This window comes from Triticum aestivum, chromosome 6B (genome assembly GCF_018294505.1).
Source record: "Triticum aestivum cultivar Chinese Spring chromosome 6B, IWGSC CS RefSeq v2.1, whole genome shotgun sequence".
In the NCBI taxonomy this organism is placed as follows: Eukaryota; Viridiplantae; Streptophyta; class Magnoliopsida; order Poales; family Poaceae; genus Triticum; species Triticum aestivum.
In genome coordinates this window covers 625,515,966-625,533,566 of record NC_057810.1, presented here as the reverse complement: position 1 = coordinate 625,533,566, position 17,601 = coordinate 625,515,966, and the positions used below count along the sequence as shown (strand labels likewise).

At 39.2% G+C, this 17,601-nt stretch overlaps 1 protein-coding gene across 2 annotated transcripts; it reads right to left on the bottom strand.

Moving 5' to 3' along the window:
- Nucleotides 1-91: 91 nt before the first annotated feature.
- Nucleotides 92-13,257, bottom strand: LOC123138366 (DNA repair and recombination protein RAD54). 2 transcript variants are annotated; one of them, XM_044558334.1, is made up of 23 exons: nt 12,769-13,257; nt 11,264-11,641; nt 10,890-10,976; nt 10,500-10,740; nt 10,259-10,384; nt 10,091-10,147; nt 9,921-10,007; nt 9,522-9,617; nt 9,286-9,336; nt 9,044-9,118; nt 8,855-8,941; nt 7,734-7,825; nt 7,532-7,664; nt 6,107-6,226; nt 5,915-6,028; nt 5,738-5,821; nt 5,538-5,618; nt 5,403-5,461; nt 4,791-4,986; nt 4,595-4,693; nt 3,791-4,340; nt 3,528-3,588; nt 92-590 (listed from the first exon to the last, which is right to left on the bottom strand). In XM_044558334.1, exons 1-21 carry the CDS (start codon nt 13,077-13,079, stop codon nt 3,903-3,905), a joined length of 3,012 nt encoding a protein of 1,003 aa, XP_044414269.1. In that variant the 5' UTR covers nt 13,080-13,257; the 3' UTR covers nt 92-590; nt 3,528-3,588; nt 3,791-3,902. The 2 variants fall into 2 exon arrangements, with proteins under 2 accessions (XP_044414269.1, XP_044414268.1); XM_044558333.1 differs by lacking the exon at nt 92-590 and having other exon boundaries at nt 3,279-3,588.
- Nucleotides 13,258-17,601: the final 4,344 nt, after the last annotated feature.

Sequence of the window (17,601 nt, the reverse complement as noted above, 5' to 3'; positions counted from 1 at the left end):
ACATGTCTGTCATGACGTGAAAGATGGTGTTTTTACTGTAACCAAACGACTGAGCGGGCATGGTTTTAGTTATAAACTTAAAGGGTATACATCGAGGGGAAATAGACGTTTTGTCTGTGATTCGATTATCATATAACACTAGTGTCATCAAGCAACATGAAATAATTGAGAGCAGGGGCATGATTATTTCTTCGAATGAGCCAAGGGGCATGATTATAGTGGGGTTTGCGAGGAGTATGGTGCAAGGATACCAACCTCTCGTGCAACCCCCAAAGTGTAGAGTAGAACAAATTAGACCCATCCATAATTGCAGGGGGAATTAGCGAGGCACAGACAACAGTCCTTTTCCTCATTGAACACATGATGCTCCACCACACGCCACAGGGCCATACTGGCCTGGCAACTGTTGGAGATGATGCGAGACAAGAGAATCATAAGGCTTTGTTCATGAGCCGCATACTGAGGAACAAGAAAATCCGTACGGCCTGAGTCCGACGGCCTACGGTGCGGTGCGGGGGCGTAGGTTCGGTGGTAGCTTTCTTCCCCGTGGATTCGGGACCAGCGGCCCCTGCGAAGACCGCGCATAGGACCTGAAGAACAAGACCAGATGAGCCCAGAAAGCGATCTCCATAACAAATGAACAGATATATGCTGTTCAGGGGGAAAGCAACGTCAATGGTAAGATCTCCAGATGCCAGGGGTAAAGCCCTGTTCAGGGCAGAATGGAGTACGAATGCCCAAGCAAAGAATCAGATAAGCTGGCATTCTTAACGAGTCTACATGGCTGCATATCATTGGAGTTAAAATCCAGTTAAAATGTTGCATGCCGGAAATCAAAGTCTAACGCACCCAAAAGGCACTGCAATTGTAACTCTCTCCTAAATCTGAACTGTCAACCCTAGCTGTGACATTTCTATGAATTGAAACATCTTGTTATCTACAAAAAGGATGAAGTGGAACATCTATAGCCTGGCAGATATTGTTAAGTGCGCATGCACATGCCACATTAACAAAAGAAAATGCTAGCAGGCTTAAAATGTCCGGGATTGGGATCGGTTGGGCACCAGCAGGAGGGAGGGAGAAGGTAGGTAACAAGATCATTTGACCGATACTTGACCGGTTTGTTATTTAGCCAGAGTGAGCTGGCGACATGGACCTCTCAGAATAGGAGGACCATGTGATCCCAAAGGATCCTCTCCCTCCTCGCATTGGTTCCATCTCCATGAACAATCATAATACGGGTCCTCCGTCCTGTGCCTCCTACAGGTCACCTCACAGCGGACCGGTCAAGGAGTTCTTGTTCCTTAGTAATGCCTGTCCTATTTCTATTAAATCACAACTATAATGTCCTAGCGGAAATAGGACCATTTTAAATACTCGTCTAGTCTCAGGTCACCTCACAGTACCATGCTAATGGATGGAGCGTAACATGCTTGAATGGCAAAATTACCAGCAACAAGATACTCCACATTTTGCTGAAGTTTTGGACAGGCCTCCGGCACATAACATGGAGCATTAACTTCTATTTACAAATATATCAATAAAATCAAACAAAGGTTGATATTATGCCAGTACTTTTCGAGGCAAATCTGCATATACGATTTCCAAGTATCAAGGCTAGATATTTAAAAAGATATCTGTAGTCAAAGTTTCAAAAGTTTTAGTAGGGCTATGTCCAAAGGGACATTTTATTATGAACTGGACGTAATAGCCACCTCCAGCAGGATGCTGGCTTCTTATATAAGTATATTATTAACTCTCGCATATAAGAAAAGGATAGCAGATTAAGCCTCAGTTAGGTTACTTGTGTTGTTGGATGATGTGCCATGTCACTGGAAAAGGGGCTGAGATTTCAAAGATAAAAATTGTTAAACCTACCTTTTGATACATGACATCAAAATCTGATCTGGAGTGCACCCAGCCTTGAATACAGCATAAAATTTTGAAGCACCCATCTAATCATGTTATCCTCACTCCCCCCTTAGCAGCCAAGGAAAGATATAAAACATGACATGCCAGGGAAGAGAAATTTTTCTAACACATTTCAGAATGACCCTTAAGAATGTCATCGAATTTAACACTTGCCCCATTACTATCAGATAGATGGGTTGAATTAGGATTTTCATATTGGTGTGACGCAGTAATATCAAGGACAACAGAACTAGGGTTTTATGCTGGAAATATTGGACCATCTAATCTAAATCAACAGTTTGAGGTGAGGTTTAATTTCCACAGCAATATCATTAGATAAAAAAGGATCCGTATGAGTTCTGTAAGAACACGGAATCAAAAGTTCAAACTGTGTGCATTTTTTGCAGATTATGTATTATAAACAGAATCACGTTTTAGCTACTGATGCAAAACCATCTGATCAGAAGTTCAGAACCATTTTAGGAAAAGCAAATCATTCATAGGGAGAAAAGCATGTGCATTATACTTGTTAAGTTGCTTGAAAACCTAACCACATAATGGTCAAAGTTTTAGTATAAGCAAAGTTCTTAAGATCAAGAGAACCCATGTGAGCACATGAACAGCACCAATTCTTTTCTTCCAGCAATGAGTTAACTTCTGTGACTGCACATGTGAGTGGTGGGAATGAAGACCAGCCTCATTGTGACTCAACCCACTACCTTTAATCCTACAGATCTCAAGAAAACAAAACAGAACATATTTCCTTATAGTTAATTAGTTATAAATAAAGGTGAAGACCACCCACCCTTTTTTCTCTGGCTACGTATTTCATGCATGGAGCAATTCTAATTTCAAAATACAACAAATCATATTAAGGATGTTCTGGGGGAAACGTCCAGCTTATATTGCAGCAAAGTTCTACTTTTAGTAGATTGAAGAAATGTGAGCCCCTGTATAAGCAGGATTTTCCATTTTTCAGTTTACACTTGATCAAGATGATACTAAAGTAGCCGCTAGGCTGGATCTATGAGTACTTTGATTTGACTATGCTATGGGGGTGACCACAACAGTGCAAATGCCAAGCTTTGAATACACTAACTTGAGAGTGTGGCTGTCACCCACATGGTAAGGCCTAAATAACAGAAAGATGGAGGTGAAAGCAAACAACCCAGTGCCCGATCTAGTTGTTTGTCAGAATAACATACTCAAATTGCCCAGCTGGTCTCCTTTGCATGCCGCAGATCTCACAGTTTCATGAACTTTTATTACGGTAACGGCTACAACCTAAACATCTCTCAGACGATTGGGTGCTAAGCTCAGAAGCATTTAGTACAATAAGAAACGCAAAACTATTTGAGAACTGCATGTACATCCAGGAGCTAACATTGATAGAAGTGCTGGCCTAAAAACAAATATGAGCTATATTACGGCCAGGTGTGGAAACTGTACACAGACTAAGACAACACAGTGTCAAAACAGCCTAAATATTATTTACCAGTGTCACATGAAGTGAAAAGTAGATCTATAGACAAGCTCACAGATGCCATGAATTATAACAGTAAACCAACCTCACCCTGCACGATTGTAATGTATGAAAAACGAAAACAGAAGTGAACCTTTGGTGCTAGTGTGTTACAATGATTAGATTTGCAGTGCAGCTCTTCGTCTTGAAATGATCTGCAAGTTATCAGCAACCATGTCAGTTTTTCTTACTCTGATGGAAAGACCAAGTGATCAATAATGCTCTGTCCAATTGAAAAGGTGGTTACCATCTAAAAGTTACAATCGTTTCAATTTTTGAATAAATATATTTGATATGCATTTCACAGAGGGATACAAGCTCACAGGGGGGGTGTTTTTCAGATGATTTGTTACTCACCATAACCATATGCAGTATGTACACTGCACGAAGCAGACGACAGTATTTACATGAATAAGACAGATCAACAGATGCCATTTCAATGGAGAATTTAGCTCTAAGTTGGATGGATTCAAACAAAATCATCATCGGATATATCAGAAGCAACATGAAGTCTTTTAGTCTGAGGTTGATGATCTGATGAGGGGTTGTTTTTCTTCAATGGTTGCAAGCAAACTGGATATGTCCCCTTGGATTTAGTTGGAGATTTCAAAGATGAATGTTGATGATCTGATGAGGGGTTGGTTTTTCTAAACGGTTGCAAGCAAACTGGAGATGTCCCCTTGGATTTAGTTGGAGATTTCAAAGACGAATTCTTCAAATTGAATCCCATCATCTTCAAATTCTTGCCAAGTAAAGATTGCCTTCCAGGTTTCCTCGGAGAATTTATTTTCACCGCTTCTTTTTCTCCACTAGCGGTCACTCCATTTGGTTGATGAGCTGTTGATCGCACCATAGATTCAACTGGAACAAGTTTCCCATCAACCTGATTGGTGAAAACAAAAGAAACCTGCAAGATACACATGTCATTTGTTGACAAATGGCAGCAGTTCCTCAGAACTACGTTACTAAACCAAACTTTCTTTTCCTTATAATCGGATAAAAAACTGGTAACTGTAAGAACAAGTGTATCAAGTGGAAGTGGTAGAATCTTACAACAACTGAAAAAACTAAAAAAGTAATGAAGGTGTGAGATTTGTGAGTTCTAACACAAAGAAGACCTATATAACTAGATGCATAAGAGACATGAACTGAGGCTATCACCTCTTCACCAGCAGAACACTGGAGGATGGTATCAGGTACAGTTGATGGATCAGAATGATGGCCCCAACTTCGTAAATCTTCTTCAGAAGGTTGTTCGATCTGAAAAGGGTGTTAACGGAGCAGCGCAGCAAAGTACTTGAGATTTGAAGCAACTACAGAGCTACATTCTAACAGAAAAGGGTGTCGCATAAACTACCTGTTGATTTGAACAATTCATTTTCTGCACACATCCAGAGATCTCTCTAAAGCCACCAATATCAGTATACAACTTTTCTTTTGATGTCGAAACTGTATCAGGCTTAGCGGCATCTAAATCCAAACCATTACCATCTAACGGCATACAGTGATCCTTCTTACAGCGACCGCACTTCAAATTTTCATGTATTTCAGACCTGCGAGACCAAATGGAAGGAAAAGGATGATGTATAATATCAACTACATATAGACGTAACCAATGAATCTGGATATTGGCTTTTACATATTTTGAATAGTATTCAATGGTAATAACTAATAACAGAGTATTTAGGCCTAACTTAGAAACGAATCTGGTTTCTATGAATAGCATATTTGCAACAGTTTTTGACATTATGTTTGCAAGCCAATGGTAATTTGACTACTTATTACACCCTCAACCTAAATCAAATGATCATGAACTCCTTTTATCAAACAACTTATGTAGTAAGGCCTTATGTTTTGCAAGAAACTGCGACCTTGATCCCAACAAAATGGTGACTGCAAACACAACTTAATTACACTTATGTGCATGACTGGCAACTGATCCAAGCTATAATGGAGAAGCAGAGTTCACCTGACTTGATCATGCAAAGTAAAAAGATCACGCAGATCTTCTGTTGAAAGAGAATTGCCCTACAAAAGTGAAACGAAGACGTGAGAAATTAACATATTTGGCACATTCAAGGATCAAAAAGAAAACTCCAGGTACTTGATCCTGCATTTTGTCGTCCGCTTGTTCCTGCTGAATAACTCTTTGGAGGCCTTCTTTTGCCATTTGACGCTGATATACCTATAGATGAGTGTGGCATATCATATTGTCAGCAGAAGAAGTAATCAGCAACTCAGTATTCCTTCACTTGATAATGAAAAAGTAAGTAAAAAGGAATGAAAAGAAATGGAGCTGTCAACCTTCTCCTCAATGGTTCCAGTGCTCAAGAACCTGTATATGTACACTCTCTTCTTTTGTCCATCTCTCCAGACTCTAGCAGCAGCCTTTGCAAATATCAAAAGATGAAAAGGTTCAACTCAGGCAAGGTGTGTGGAGTCAGACAGAACCATCAAGAGTGATAAATCACAGATATTAACCTGCTTATCATTGGCAGGGTTCCAATCTGGGTCAAAGAGAACCAATCGATTTCCACCCACCAAATTAAGCCCACAACCGCCTGCCTTGCTACTAAGTAGAAAGGCAAACTCGTCCTGCCAAATGCAGTAATTTAGAATATAATGATAGGTTATAAGTTCTTCGGTTCAGGGTACAAGGTTGATGTTACGTACTCTAGATAGATCATTGAATTGGTTCACCAACTTTTGCCTTTTATTAATGGATGTTGATCCATCAAGTCTAACATATGGATATCTTCTTTCCCGACATAATTGTGCAAATAAATCTAATGTCTGCACTTTTAGACAATGATAATAGTTAATGACTCCAGCTCTGCAGACTGCAGGTATCCAAAGAGCAAATAATTATAACAAGTACTCCCTCCGTCCCAAAATAAGTGACTCGACTTTGTACTAAAGCTAGTACAAAGTTGAGTCACTTATTTTGGGACGGAGGGAGTATCTTTTATGAACAGAAACTAGTTTACACGCACATTCTAAAGACTCTACTCTGTCGTTTGATGACAGACATACAGAGAATATGTAGTACACAAAACAAGTAGGAAGAGGTGCAAAAATAAGGTCACCTGCACTTGTGCAAAAACTGGTACTCCCTCCGATCCAAATTAATCGACGCAGCTTTAGCACAAGTTTAGTATATAAAGTTGTACTACTAAACTGCGTCAATTAATTTGGATTGGGGGGAGCAGTTTAAATATACTCCCTCTGTCCTGTAATATAAGAGCATTTTTGACACTAGTGTAGTGTCAAAAACACTCTTATATATGGGACGGAGGGAGTATGATTTTGACAGTTCAAAAAGGAAACCAAACATATATCCAATATATAGGTTTAAGGTAACTCTATCACTTCACCCTTAATTCCAAGTACAATGTTCTTGACTTTGTGCTGTAGGGCTTCTGGTTGTAAGATACTCCCTCCATACACAAATATAAGAGGTTCCAACTTTTTTCTGAATCGGATGTATATAGACACATTTTAGTGTGTTTGTTCACTCATTTCAGTCCGTATGTAGTCCAAATTGAAATATCCAAAACATCTTATATTTGTGAACGGAGGGAGTACATACCTTTTGACTTTCATAGTTCTTATAATTAGTATATCCGCAGGATATGGTCTGACCATAAACATGATAGTAAAGGCAATGAAGATTCGGGATTAATAATGGCTTACTGGTTACTACCATCCCTTTGTTTATTAGAAGTATTTAATAATTTAACTTGAAAAAAAATGGTTTTCAGTAGCCACTAGCCAGTGTAAAGAATGCTAGCACTAGCAGGCCTATGGCTGCAAAGAATGTAGAACTTAAGACAACATAGACAGTAATAAGTGCACTCATGTTCGACTTATTGTTGCAGGACCCCATGAAAGTTTTCAAGATACGAATTTTGCCATCACCAACAATACCTTCATATTTTCTTATTATTGAAGCATACAGATGGGAGCTTAGCCAATTCATTAATGAGAGGAACGTAGTTTAAATCTTACAACATCCATCCCCAATGGACCCGCCAAGACCAACAAAACCTTACTACGATGATACTGCGTTATCAACATAATACATTAAAAACATCTTACCTGAGTGTAATTTGATACAAGGACAATACGGTCATCAGTTTTCAGTCGGAGGTGCCCAAGCAATCTAGCCAACACATGCATTTTGCCGGATAGTTCTACCCACATTCCTCCTCCACCAGTCCATGATCCAGATCTTGCATAAAAGAAACAATACAGATAAGTTGGATTTGCTTGAGAAGCTAGTGAGAAAAGTTAGGCATACCTTCCTTGAAACAGTTCTGGAGGGAAAAAGCGTAGACAGTCATCGAAACCGGAGCCTCCTGACTTGCTACTCTTTATGGTGTCATAGATTAGCTGCAATACCAAGATAACCAACCAACATATGTTTGGCATGCTACATATAGTTACCAAAAAAGTGAAACTGATGCAGGCTGGCTATGAAGAACAGTAACACAGGCAACAACAACCCAGAATTTCCCATAACCTATCAAATCACATTAGTAACTTCCTAGCTGCCAGGTAATCAAGAACTAAAAAGTCAGTGCAAGAACTTAGTTACCAAGCCTATTCCGCATTTTACAAGGAATATGGGGTCAGCTTATATTGTCAATCTATGCAGGATACATTATCATGAACAAGCCTTAAAACTGTCAACGGACATTGTCTTGAAAAGTACATAATTCCAGTATATAATGCAGATGCAGGGTAGCACTTGACAGCAATATAGAAGTATACAATGTTGTACTTAATCCTATGGTGCTTGAAAGAGAGATCAATTACTAGTTACTACTACAAATATTAGAGTTGGTGATGGTGGTCGTGGGGATTCATTCACCCTCTTCAACCTCCCGGGTCATTGTTTATAAGATGTCCCGCCTTGGACGCGTAGGCGGCAAGGCGCCCTGGCAGCGCCTTACAACTATGCACGCTTTAGGCGCTTACGAGTCACTTAGGCGTCAGGGCGGTTGGTGCTCGCCTTAGGTCGCCTTACCGCCTTATAAACAATGCCGCAGATACATATCTTAACAACATAACTAATACTTTTTTATGAGGGGAAAAAAACAAATACTTCAACACAAATCGTGCCAGGTGTCAAGACAAAGCTCAATCCAGCGTGGCAGTGATGCTGAGGATGTAATGTAGGTCAAGCAGGGCCACAACATCATGATGCCAGGTGAGGAGATCGACCAAGTGCAGCGGCGGAGCCAAGGGCGTGTAGAAGGCAGAGCCAGACGAGCTCAATGTGTTGGGGTATAGCAAGGTACAGACATTAACTAATTGCAGTAAAAAAATACATTGTAATAAACTCTGATCCTACTGTCAAAACTACTTTCACTAAAGGAGATATATCGTGGAGCGAAACATTAAACTGAAATTATTTACCTTCGGATGGTTGCATAATTTCTTAAGAGCAGTAATATATGCCAAAACTTTAGAACCCTTTGCTTCTTCAGATATCAAGCGTTTAACCTGACAGGGTCAACCACAGACTACTGTAAATATAACTCCGAGTACCTTACATGTGCCTAATGAATATTGCTTGAAACTCAGAACGGTACAAAATTTCCTTACATTTTTGGAGTGTGTGAAGTGGTTGTACAGTGTCATCTGTAAAGGAGTCAGCTTGCAGCACACTACTTCAACAATCTATACATAAGCAGGGTTAAGTAATGTAGATGAGGCACAATTATATATAATGTAAAAAGGAGGAATCACTATAAAAGACAAAATGGATAGTAGGTACACAATTCTTTTTGTATTTTCTGAATGTGCGATGAACATATCCGGCCAAATATACACTGGACAGAACATACCTTTGGTGGCAAGTGATTGGACAACAGGGCATTCGTTCGTCTCAATATAAACTGAATATCATTGAGAAGCCATCAGAAGAATTCAGAAGGTAATTAACCTAGAGCCCATAAAATTGTAAAAGAAAATGCATCCAAACAATTCTAGAGGAGATTATAACATAAATGTGGACAATACAGTTGTTCAAAATTATGTAGTGCAGAGTGCAGACAATCTTCTTCAGAGGAAAAGGACTTGCCTGATTTACTTTTGCACTAAGCTCTCCAGATCTCTCGGATCCTAACTTCTTTTCTTCTGCAGTTGCTGCGGGTTCTCTTCCACGAATTATTGGTGCCTTCAGTTAGGGGCAGATAATGTTAGAGTTAAATACAGAGGAAAGGAAGATAGAATGCAATTAACAGGAGTAGCACATGATTTTAGGTGCACAACACACAAAGAAACTTGATAACAAATATATCTGAGAACACACTATCTGTTAATAAATAGTTGTAATTCATACTCCCTCCATCCCGAATTACTTGTCGCAGAAATGGATGTATCTAGAACTAAAAATACGCCTAGATACATCCATTTCTGCGACAGGTAATTCGGGACGGATGGAGCAGTATAACTTGTGATTTTCGTAAAAAGTACATACTTCATAATATCGGCGAAAATATGCGGCATCCCCCAGAACACCTGGATTTGTAAAATTTACCATTGAAAAGAACTCTTCCAAATCATTCTGCAGAGGAAAATGAATATATCAAAATTCAAAACAATGGTTCCAGCTACAATATGGAAAAGAATGGGAAAGCAAAAACCTACCTGCATTGGGGTACCTGATAACAGGATACGCCGTGTACAAGGAAGGGCCGCCAATGCCTGGTGCATCAAGTGTTTTCATGAGTTCAGGAAGAGCAAAATCGGAGATGAACTTAAGTGCAAACGACTCATGTATGTAAGAAAAGGAACTGAATTGGCAAACTGATATACCTTATTTGTTAGTGTTTGGTCATTTTTCAGCCTGTGAGCCTCATCACATATGAGAAGGTCACAGCTTCCTGGTATTTCAAATTTTGACGAATGCATGCGGAAGGTCTCGTAAGATACGATAAGTACCTGATGACAATTCCAAACATATAAATTCACCAATGAACATGCAATTCTGATTGCAATTAGTAAGCATGGTAAATAGAAAATAGCAGAAAGGAGAAGAGTTTGGATAAAAGAAAACCTGAAGACGGCTCAAGGGCTTTAAGAAACTTCCTATTCCAGAAAGAACATCAGCACGCGTGCTTTCACAGAGGGCAAGCAGGTGCACTTTGCCTTTTAACCATTTACTTATCTCAGATTCCCAGTTGCTAACTAGGCTTGTGGGGGTTACAATGACAGCCCTTTTAACCATTGGCTTACCCTCAAAGCCTTGAGCAAGAAGGGTATATAGTAAAGTTATCGACTGTAAAGTCTTACCCAATCTGGAAAGTGCAAGGAAGCGTCAGAAGTAGCTTTATGTAACAGTGAGTCAGTGACTAAATAAAAGGATTGGAAGACAGAAACATTGCGTATTTACATCAAAGTATAAAAATGGACAAGAGGGAGGGCGTGAATTGTTCCAGCTTATTACCCCATGTCATCAGCTAAAATGCATCCAGCGATTCCATCATCACTTAGCAACCCAGAGACACAATCAAACATAAACTGAACTCCTTCCCTGCATTACAACACAACCATGTGATTTACTTTCTTCATCTAAAAGATTCAGAAGAAATCAGCATTGTTAGTTATTGTTTGCACCTGCTTAGACTAAAAATAAAGCTACAGTGCAATATGTAGTATCTATATGTGAATGTCTACAACTTACAGAGAGTACATGTTCTGCACAAAGTTAATGCTGATTGTAATTATTGTGGGGGGAACCATAAAATAGAGAGTTCGCTGCAAACAATCAAGCATGTAAAAAATGAATATAGGAAAAACATTAACAGGATAATATATTACCTTTGATGAGGACGAAGGTAACGTACAAGCAGATGATCAACTTCAATTGCAGTAAAATTGTTATTCTCTTTGTCACATTCCTCGGGTTGCCACAAAATTAATGGCTCTATGCCAGATGGAAGAGGTTCCTCTTTCTCTGAGGAATTATCACTAGCAATGGTAGGCAGCTGCTGAAGATTGTTTGGAACTGCAAATGGCTGTACTGAACCCCATGGGACAAATCTTTTACGGGCTGAAAGGCGCCGAGCAAGAAGCTCACTATTTTCACTATATCCGTTTCCACACGGAGGTTTGAATGGTTTTCGAGCTATCGCTGCCGCATCAGAAACTGAAAGGATACGTGGAATAAGTGGCTGCCTTCTGACAACCAGGTTTCCCCTGACAGAAACCAGGAAAAAATGCATAAATATCTTCAAACAAGAGAGTGAGTGCATTTGTGATGCGATAGTCAATTAAACCAAAACAAATTTCAGTGTGTGCAAGGCAATCTAAGAGAAAATGACTTGTAACTGAGAAGAAGGCTTAAAGTGAACATTAGCAATACATCACATAGCGCAAGATTGTTCCAGCTGACCATAATTTCTCTGACCAATACAGTAAGATTTCAGGAATCTTTCATGTAGAAGGCTAGTCCTATTGTACAAGGTACTCACTGTCATATCTCTGTGCTTAAAATCATGAAAGAGAGATGACTAGTGTATCCACACTACAGAGCACTCTGTTGCACATAGCTACCTACGGTTTACTTGGTATGCACAATGAGTTATTGACTAAGTCCATTCTGTCCACACATGAAAAGAGTTACAAGACGGAATATAGAAGGTTAAATCTCTCTGTCCAGATTTGCCAGCTTCATGCGATCTCCTGCAAGTCATTCGGCCATATCCATACTCACCAGCCACCGTACTTACGCCGAATGGCAATATTCAGCTTGAAGCCGTTACGAAAACTTGAGTGACAGGTATAGCTAGTTAGCGAGAGGGGCCAGACCAAAGCATCAACATTCAGGCTTGGATACTCCAGAACAAAGTTCTCAGGAGATAACCCTGCAGATTACATGGCAAACAACCAATCGAGTGGGATGAAAAAGAGAGATCGTTCTATCACATTGTAAGTTACATAGGATGTAAATTATACCCTGTTTTTTCCAGAATAGACCACGGTGTGGGGAGAGGAATTTGACTTGGGTCTCTTATGCTAAATTCTAGAGGAACCGGATCAAACATACCCAAGCTGAGGCACATTGTTCAAATGTACTGTAGTATCTAACAGGGCGTGGACTAGTGTATCACTGGGGACTCTTATGCTGAATTGGCATCTGAAACCACAAGCACGTCCCACAACGATTCAGGAGCATCCATCGACTAGTCTCGTCGCCATAAAAAAAATAGATGAACACTAATGCAAACCCTAGCCCCTATGAATCCACTAAGATGCGTCGATACACCACCAGCGCACAGCACGGACACGCACACATGGGCCGGAATGGTGGGGCCGGAGAGTACCTGACGAGCGCGTCCACGTTCTGCGACTTCCTCTCCTCGTCGGGTTCCGCAGCGCCACGCCGCCCGCCCCGGACTGGCCGCCCGCCGTCGCCGCCGCCGTCATCGCTGTCGCCCCCTTCCTCAGACTCGTCCTCGACGCCGCCCGCATCGCTGCTGTCCGCCACGTACTCGTCGTCGTCGTCGGCCGCCTCCACCCCGCGCTCCGCCTCGGACTCCGACTCGTCGGGGTCGGAGGAGAGGGTGACGACCTCCTCCTCCTCCTCGTCGTCGGAATCGCTGCCGCGGCGGTCGCGCTTGCTCCTCGACGGCATCGCGCCACCTCCGGCGAGTGGAACGGTTCGAAATGGGCACCGAATCGTGTGGATTTTCCGCTCGGAGTTGGGAGTTTTGGGGGATTTTTAGGAATGGAGAAGCGGGGGTTTGGAGGCGCTGCAAAAGTTTTGGCGGTATGGAGGGGGAGCAGCGTGTCGGAGAAGGTGCGGGAGAAGAGGGAGAGGGGTGGTTGGGCTGGATCGGAGGTTCTGTTTCTGAGGAGTTAAGCCCATGTTTAAGGCTCATAGGGGAGCTCCTATGCGCCGCTCGTTGCGGCGAATTGCCGAGCGAACGCACAGGGGCGACTACAGCTGGGCCGGCCCATTATCAGAACACAGTGAAAAATCCAAAAAATATTAAGACTGCTCTCACCGGGACAAAAAATATTAAAACAGTAGCTGGGAGCACACAGGCGACGCACGACTGGGCCGGCCCACGGACTTGTGTTTCCTGTCGATCGCGCGACCTAAAAAAACACCAAAAACAAGATGGCAACACTGGGATTCGATCCCAGTACCTCAACAACGCCAGACTACAAACTGTGACAGGCTAGCCACTCCACCACTAAGCTACAAGCGAAATGAAAAGGCGACCAACACTATAACAACCCACATCCTGATTGAGATTTTTGGAAAAAACATTTCTTCAAACATTTCTTCAAATTTTTGAACAATTTGAAATGCCGCAAAAATATTTTCTGATACTCCAGGTTTCTTTCTGAAAAAATGTGAACAACTTTTGTATTCCGAGTTTAGAAAAAAAAACACGAACAGTTTTTACAAAACTTAACAATTTTCTAAAACGTGAACAATTTTAAAAAATTGAACATTTTCTCATATTGTGAATTTTTTGTAAAACAAGGAAACATTTTCTAAAATTCCTGAACATTTACTGAAAAAACGAACTTTTTCTGAAATTGCGAACAAATTTTCAAATTCCTGTACATTTTCATTAAAAACCTGGAACACTTTTGAAATTCAAAAACAATTTTGGCATATGCAATTTTTTCGAAACATGGGAACATTTTTTTGAACTCCTGAACACAATTTGGAAATACAAAGATTTTTTAAAACTTGCGAACAATTTTTTAAACTCCCGAACAAATTTGAAGCTCGAACATTATTTCATATTTGTGAACAATTTGACAACAAATTGAAAATATGTAATTTTATTGAAATACACAAACAAATTTTAAAAAGGGAACATTTTTTGAAACTCCCAAACAAAATTTGAAAATAAAAAAAATTCTAAAAATTTTGAGAGATTTTTTAAATGGAAACACTATTTTGAAATCTTGAACAAATTTTAAAATGGGAACATTTTTTTAAACAACCGAACAAAATTTGAAAATACAAACAAATATCTAAAATATTTGACAATTTATTTAAATGGAAACATTATTTTGAAATCCTGAACAAATTTGAAAAGTTGAAATTTTTGAATAAAACAAAAGGAAACATTTTTTAAATGCAACCATATTTTAAATTCTGAACAGTTTTTAGAAGGAAGAAAAAGGAAAGAAAAAGAAAATAGAAGAAACAGAAAAAAGAAAAAAAGAAAATGGAAAATGGAAAAAACGAAAAATAAATAAAATAGAAAGCAAAAAACCGAAAAGGAAACAACACAGAAAAAAACCCGGTTCAGGGAACCTTCTAGAAGGTTCCCAAAACCGGTTGGCCGCACCTGTGTAAATAACGAAGTGGGCCGGCCCATATACGTCGCTAGCATCGCTCCTCCTGTGCGATTGCCCGACATCTTGCCGCAGCGAGCGGGGAATAGAGATTTCCGCTCTCACCGCTCAAAAAAAAAAGATTAGGACTGCTCTCGAGGGAGGGATACCAGGCACCTCCTGTTACTTACGCATGAGCCTACCCAATGGGCTAGATAGGCTTTCTTGTTTTACTATGTTGCGCCAAGCTAAAGGCAATGCAGATCCACCCGCAACAAAAAAGGCAATGCAGATCCGAACATTTTGTCAAATTTCGAACACGAACATTATTTTGAGAAAAGTGTTTTTTTAAAGCAAATACTATTCAAATTTGAGAAGAAAAACTAAAAATCTGGAACTTTTTTGAATATGTGAACAAAGTTTTGATAATCTGAACACTTTTTTGAAAATCATGAACATTTTTTAATATGTGAATAATTTTTCGTTAAAGGGAGCATTTTTGGAAACTCCGAACAAAAATTTGGAAACGTGAATATTTTTGGAATCGTGAACATTTTTTCAAACAAGAACATTTTTCAAACTCAAAACAAAATTTAAATTTTTGAACATTGTTTGAAAAACATGGACAGTTTTTATAAAATCACGAACAGTTTCTAAAACTGTGAATATTCTTAAAAACGAAAAGGGAACATGAAAAAAATAAGAAGATGGAAATTTTTCAATTTCCAAAACAAATTATGGATACATGACTATTTAAAAAAATGGAAACTCCTGGATAAATTTGAAAATGTAAACATTTATAAAAATTAGCGGGCATTTTTTTAAAATTCCAAACAAAATTAGAAACAGACAAATTTTCGAAAGTTGCAGACAAATTTTGAGATGGGAACATTTGTTGAAACTACAGAACAAAACTGGAAGACATGAACATTTTTCTTAAATTGTGAATGAATTTTGAAAGATGAACATTTTTTCAAACCCCAGAAGGAAATTTCAAAACGTGAAATGTTTTTTGGTATTCTGAACAATATTTGAAAGTTGAACATTTTTCTAAAATATACGAACATTTTTATAAAAATGAAGAATTGTTTTTTGAATTTGTGAACAAAAGATAATAACAGGAATATTTTTAAACTTCTGAATTTTTTTTGAATTTTTGAAAATAACTTGAAATTCTCAAGAACAAGAAAGGGAATAACAAGGAATTACAAAGAAAAATAAAAAAATGAAGTAAAGAAACAGAAATACAAAAAAAGGAAAGTTTTTTTTAAAACACGAACAATTTTTGGAACTACAGAAGAAATTTGAAAACGTGAACAATTTTTGGAAACCCAAACATTTTTTAAAAAACATGAATTTTTTGAAACTCGCAAATTTTGTAAAATGCAAACTTTTTCATAAATATGTGAAAGAATTTTCAAGAAACATGAATATCATTTGAAATAAAAAGGAAAATAAAAAGGAAAGAAAAAGAAACAGGAAAATGAGAGAAAGAAAAAAAGAAAAGAAATTGAAACAACAAAAAACTGGTCCAGGAACCTCCTAGAAAGTACCTAAAACCGAAAAAAACTAGTTCAGAAACCTGTGGAAGGTTTCCAAAACCAGGATGGTAAAATCGGTGGGCGGGTCGGCCCACATCATCCCTCGCTCGCAAACCTCTTGTAGTGTCGTGTTGTTATTCGTTCAATTGCAAGCGGTAGTCGTTGTTGTTAGCGAGGCGTGAACATATACACAGGAGGTTGGTGGTTCGATACCTGCAGCGATTTGTTTTTGTGATTCTTTTATCTCGCGAAGCGAAACCCAAATGGGCCGGCCCAGTGTGAGCTGCGCTCTGTGCGAAGCCGCGACTAGTTGCCGCGATAAGTGGCGTATAGGAATTCCGTCCTTCTATTCCAAAAAAAACGTCTCTCATTGCAACAGAAGTATCTGTTCTAAAAAAATGGAAACAAATGTCGGATAAACGCACATGGACCGGTCCATGTGCTGTTTTTCTGTGGCATGTTTTTTTGTATCTTCAACGGTGGTTTACTTTCGGATCTTTTGTAGTTTTTATTTTGGTTTTATTCTTGACATTTTTTTTGTAATTTTTAAAATATATATATGAAACATTTATGCATTATTTGTGAAATCATGATTTTTATAAATGCACATAAATTTTAAAATTATGAGAACATTTTTCAAAATTTCATGAGTAATTCTTAAATTCATTTATCTTTTTAATTTTGTGCCCATTTTTCAAAAATTTACATACTTTTTTTGTACATGTGATTATTCAAAAATCCTATAAAATCTATATTGTTAAGATAAATCAAAGTTATCCAAAACTATTTTGTTAGGATATTCGGCTGAAACTACAGAAAGAAGAAGAAAGAAAATCAGGAGGGAATTGCGAGAAAACATTTTCTGTACCACACCTCTCTAGGGATCTCGAAGCAGACTTTTAGCATCCAATGGACCTGAAAATCATGTCCCCACATGTACATGTATGATGCATTTTCCTGGAGATTGTTTTAATTTAATGTGGCGTATGTCCCAAATTTTGATACTATGTCGTCTTTGTCATGGTTAGTGTGTCCACGAGAACCAACGCCATGAGTCTCCGATTTTTGGTCACGTGGGTCGAGGGGCCTAACCCCCAAGCAGTCATGTTATTATCCAGTGCATTAGCCCATCTGGGCGGTGTGGCGGTGGTAAGTGAACGTGAACATTTGGCTAAAAAAAGTAAACGTGAGCATACGTTAGGTCGGGCCCGGCTTGAAAATACCCGGACCCTAAATGACAAACCCAGGCTTGGTCTGAAGCTTGGAATTGTTCCTTTTCTCAAACCCAAGCCCGAACAGAACGATGTGCTT

Excerpts from the sequence above, each read along its gene's own strand:
- LOC123138366 (XM_044558334.1), bottom strand. The coding sequence starts at position 13,079 with ATGCCGTCGAGGAGCAAGCGCGACCGCCGCGGCAGCGATTCCGACGAC. Across the intron at positions 11,642-12,768 it reads AACGTGGACGCGCTCGTCAG|GGGAAACCTGGTTGTCAGAA; the intron begins GTACTCTCCGGC and ends GGTTTCTGTCAG. Across the intron at positions 4,987-5,402 it reads ACTTTGCATGATCAAGTCAG|GTCTGAAATACATGAAAATT; the intron begins GTGAACTCTGCT and ends TTGGTCTCGCAG.